This window comes from Trichoplax adhaerens, genomic scaffold, assembly GCF_000150275.1.
Source record: "Trichoplax adhaerens TRIADscaffold_15 genomic scaffold, whole genome shotgun sequence".
NCBI lineage: Eukaryota > Metazoa > Placozoa > Uniplacotomia > Trichoplacea > Trichoplacidae > Trichoplax > Trichoplax adhaerens.
Window position 1 is genome coordinate 795,741 of NW_002060957.1, and position 5,261 is coordinate 801,001.

The 5,261-nt window shown below is 29.6% G+C and overlaps 1 protein-coding gene across 1 annotated transcript; it reads right to left on the reverse strand.

The window, feature by feature from the left end:
• Positions 1 to 1,510: 1,510 nt before the first annotated feature.
• TRIADDRAFT_60413 (uncharacterized protein) lies at positions 1,511 to 4,956 on the reverse strand (the record flags this gene model as incomplete). Its single annotated transcript, XM_002116432.1, has 3 exons — positions 1,511 to 1,648; positions 2,150 to 2,331; positions 4,929 to 4,956. 3 exons carry the CDS (start codon positions 4,954 to 4,956, stop codon positions 1,511 to 1,513), a joined length of 348 nt encoding a protein of 115 aa, XP_002116468.1.
• Between the last annotated feature and the right edge of the window lie 305 nt (positions 4,957 to 5,261).

A 5,261-nucleotide genomic window follows, 5' to 3' on the forward strand; every position in this document is an offset into this window, starting at 1 on the left:
CTATCATGTAAGCAAAATCATATATAATTATTTGAGACTTACGCGCTGAAATCGGAGTAATCGCCGAAGCCATAATGTTGATATCGTATAGTATATATTATAGAAAATATATAATTATATCAGTTCTTAGTTCCGTATTTGAAAGTTTTTTATCTTAAAGCTAATTTGCAATACTTATTGCGATATAATAGTGAGCGATAGTTCTTGATATTGGAGGTATCAAGATAATGTAAACAAATTCAATTATCAAACTATTGTAAAGCAAGGCCATAAATGTTTGTTAAAGACTTACACGCTGAAATTGTAGTAGTTGTTAGAGCGATAACATTGATATCACGATATCATACAGTGTAAATAATAAAAAATGAATACGTTAATCAGTTTTTAATTCTGTACTTGAAATTTATCTTATCACAAAGTTGATTTGTGACACACATTACGAAATTATGGTATTTGATAGTTCATGATATTCGAAATATTGAATAACATAAACAAATTAACTATTAAAGTATCATAAAAACAAAGTCAATATATGACTATAAAAGACTTACGCGCTGAATTCGGAGTAATCGTTAGAGCGATGATGTTGATATCATACAGTATAAATGATAGAAAATTTATAATAAACATATTGTGATATTTTATCATTTGATAGTTCGTGATAGCCGAAATATTGAGATATTATAAACAAATTTTAATATTAAACTTTGACAACATAAAGTCACATATATAATTAAATAAATTATTAAACGATCATAAAAATTGTATATAATAAATTAAGACTTACACGCTGAAATTAGAATATTCGTTAGAGCGATGATGTCGATATCATACATTTTAAATGACAGAAAATATACAATAAAGACGTTATGGTATTGTTTTGTTTGATAGTTCGTGATATCGAGATAATATAAATAAATTTAATTATTAAGTTATCATAAAAACAAAGTCAGACAAGATCATTTGAGATTTAATGCTAAAAACCAGAGTAATCGTTACAGCCATAATTTTGTCAAAATATAGTGTAAGTAATACAAAAAGTATAATTAAAATTGAATACAATATAATTTTATAGTATTCGATAGATCATAATATCCTTAATATCGTGATAGTATATGCAAATTTAACTATTAAGCTATCATACAAACAAAATCAAATTTTATCATTTAATTAAGATTTATATTCTGAAATTGGAGTAATTACTAGAGCCATAATGTTGGTATCATAAAGTATAGATGATAGAAAAGGTATAATTAGCACAGTTCTTTATTCTTAATTTAACAGTTATTACGTCACAAAGTCGATTTGCCACACATATTGCGATATTTTAATTTTAGATAGCTCATAATATCTGATCTATCAAGTTAACTCTTACGAACAAATTTAATTATCAAAGTATCACAATAATAAAGTCATATATACATATTTGAGACTTACGACTGAAAGCTGTAATGCAATTTGAAACCATGATGTTCGAGTTATAAAGGGGAAATAAGAAAAAAAATATGAATTAATTTCTTAAATATTCTATATTCCATGCAATCTTGAAACATAGCTTGTTTTTATTCGCTGTATCATTTAATATTTCAAAGTCAATGATATTTGATATATACGTATAGCCAATAGACAAGAATTTTCTAGCAAAGTTCTACAATTATTAAAAACATTGGTACATGTGATTACGCTCGTCCAAACTCATTGTAATTGGAAAGATAATTAAAATAGAGGCTGCGTTTCACATGACACGCATATTGGATAAATTCGTGTAAATTGCCATCAGACCTTAAGATTTACATTAAATATCATCTTATTTCAGTGCTAACTTATAATATCATATAGTTATTTCAATGCATTATGCTTGATGATATTTGAAGTATCGAGATAATGTATGAAATTAATCTCTATTACAAAAAAAGATTCTTTGTATGTGTTTACATGTCCGTCTTTTTATCAAAAATTGCAATCTCAGATGTTCGTTGATCTAATTTTTTCAGGAGTTGTCATTATTATATATTTAAAATTGCAATATGACTAGATAAAGGCTAAAGCGAATAGCTGTTTGGATGATCTTAATAATATAATTAATCAAAGCATGTAGTACCGGTACCCAAAGAAACTAATCATTTTGTATAATATTTCCTTAACTTACCTTCGCTTCCATAATTTTGCGAGCTTCTTCCTCATCAATAATATTCTCTTCTGCCAACTCACTTAATTTTTCCTCATCCATGAATTCTGGAGAGTATTCTTCATCAGATTTATCTTGTTCAGCATTTGCAAGAACAATGGCACAGAAGAGCGTAGCAATCAATATGATCTTGGTATTCATTGCTATTAAAAGGTAAATAAAAATTAGCAACCATAGCAATTTGCTTTTAACCGATTACATAAAATAGAATACTATTTTTATTATATCAGTCATAAGATAATATAAATGCCACGGCTAAAACCCGAATAAGAGGAAAATTTTTAAAATTTCGAGCTTTAGCTGGCTATGCAAGTGCCTATAAGTACAATGTTCATCATATTTAACCATTTTATTACCCTACGAAAGTGTTTAATTTGATTGGATGCACTGTAAAGACTATAAGAAGTTTATTTGCTTCCTCTTTAGCAAATAATCTTCCTTAAAATACTTTTATTCTTATTCCGAGCTTTGATCAGCTATTACGCATAACAGCCGGGAATTACGCTTTATCGGTAATGTTAATATTAAAACTGTACTAAGAAAGCTAATATAATTAGTTTACTTCCTCGTTATACTACCGCAGAAATAATTCTGCTTAGGTACTTGTTAGGCAATTTTGTTAGACAGCACACTAAAAGTAATAACTGTTAATGATTCGTTATTTGTAATCGAACATTTTACCTGTGAACGAAACCACATAGACCTACGAACAAGAACTGAAAACTACTACAGTACCTCTTACTAGCTACATTTTGCATTACGATATGATTTAGCAGCCGGAAGACTAACGACTATACAGTACAATTAGATAGTTAATTACAGATAAGTTTATTCACACGTCTCAACATTCCGCATGAAATTACAGGTGAAAGTGAGCCATGACAGGTATCTCCCCATATGATAATACCTGTCCTTAGTGCAGAATTACGATTGTGACAAAGTATAAATTCTGATTTACCCAAAATTAAAGCAATCAATGATTACTTTACTGATCATTTACGTATTATCGATTACAACATCGTATTAAATACTGCATATGATATACGGTATGCCATAACATTTCTCAAAAATCTTTAAATCTGCAAGATCGTATAAGATAAATTAGTTCTTTCGTGAGGTCTGTATATAAAGGTTCAATACATAATAAATTTTACAAGTTAGCTCTTTAGCCATAAAGATAATTGTCAACGGATGAAGAGTCTCTGAACTTAGTGAGAGTAATTTTTTAACGACAATTTACTTATTTGAATAGCTAAACGCGTACATTTATAGTATTATCATCTATTGATAGCGATAAACCATTATGAAATTTTTCTTAAATATGCTTCAGATTAGGCCTTAGTAATAAATCTAATGAATTTATAATATAGAGGATTTTAGTTTCTACGCACTTCTAATGATTGAAGTACGTTACTGTTCTAAGTACTATTGCAGATAAATATCAAAGACAGGTTTGAAATTAATTCATACTGCAAATCTAAGTTAATAACGAGATGGCAAATATTGAATGGAAAGTGAATATCATCTCTCAGTTTCAGGACTTGTTTTATCGTGGATTTTTATCCGTAATCAGATATGGAGTCGTGTGGTTTGTTCTACCGAGAAACATCAACTATGCTACTATAAATATTGCAAGGTTATCGTTTCTCCATTGGCTAATACCGGTGATTAATATCCAAATACGCTTGTATTCATATCCTTATAAATATTCACATTTACAAAAAAGTGTAAAGTAGCCTCCATGCCTCTCATTTAAGTTATCTCTAGTTAAATTACTTAAGCCTGAAATATCGCAAGCTATAAAGATCTCTGCTACAATTTTAAACTCACAAATAGCGTAGAAAATCATTACTTTTCCTTTTTCTTAACTAATTTAATATGTCAATGAAGGATCTTAAAAATAGGACCAAAAGGCACGATTTGTACCAGAGATTTGACCTTCGAAATAAATCTTCTTTTTTACATAAATGCACGTAACATTTCTTTCATATCTAAAATGTAAATCTGTAGATTAAGGATCTACTACCAGTAGGTAGGGAGTGTAAGAATACCGGTTGACTTGTGCGAAGCAAGAAAAGTCCCCAAATTTATAAAAGTAACTAGGAATAACATCTGTGGTAAATCTTTATAAATTACTGTTGATGCACAGCTAGATGCATGAGACTTGGCTAGCTTTCAACAAAATTAATTGTCAGTTACGTTTGCTGAAGATAGTTAGACTGAATATAGGTAGCCTTAGCTAATTTAGAAGGCGAAGTAATTTATGTGAGAAAGTGAAATATCACAAGAAATATGCACAATTTCCTGTGAGAAAATTAGTAAGACATTGTAATTAGTTACACACTTACTTGTACATCAAGTAACATTGTTACTAACTATTCTTATGACTGCAGAGTAAAATAAATTCGTTTACGTTTTTGAATAGCTGCTTCTAATCTATTGTATTAGTTACCCGTATTTAGCTGACTAAGGCGGTACCACAAGGTGCAAAGGTTACAAACACTTAGTAGCCTCTAGCTTAGAACTAGCAATAATTTTAATAGGGAAAGCTATCTGTGTTACATCTGTGGTTGTGACAGTTGCGTTAATTTTAATTGTATTGATAATATGCTCATTTATGGAATGAGCTTGGAAAGCTCGTAAGATAGTCTAACAAATGTAACGTATTATTTATCTTACTCGATATATAGCACACTAGCTCTAATCGATTCGAAGTCTGTGGTACAGCAGCTTAACTTACGTTTATTTGCTAATATTTTACCAATCATGCTAAATGATGTTTAACTATACAACGTGGCACGAGTTGGGGATTTAGACTCTCCAGGCACTGAAGAAGCCCGTACTAAGACCATAGAACTACAGTTATATTATACTATAAATATTTATATCGTTATGTAGGCAACCATTTAACGTGAAACAGCTACGCTTCATGCCTAATATACTGCTTCTTGATTAAGAGTTTGCTCTTATTACCGTACATCTTACAAAAACCAGTATACACAAAAATGTATCACCATAAATGATTCAGACCATGTTAACCAAACTAGAACATTTATTGATGCAGGACAACATA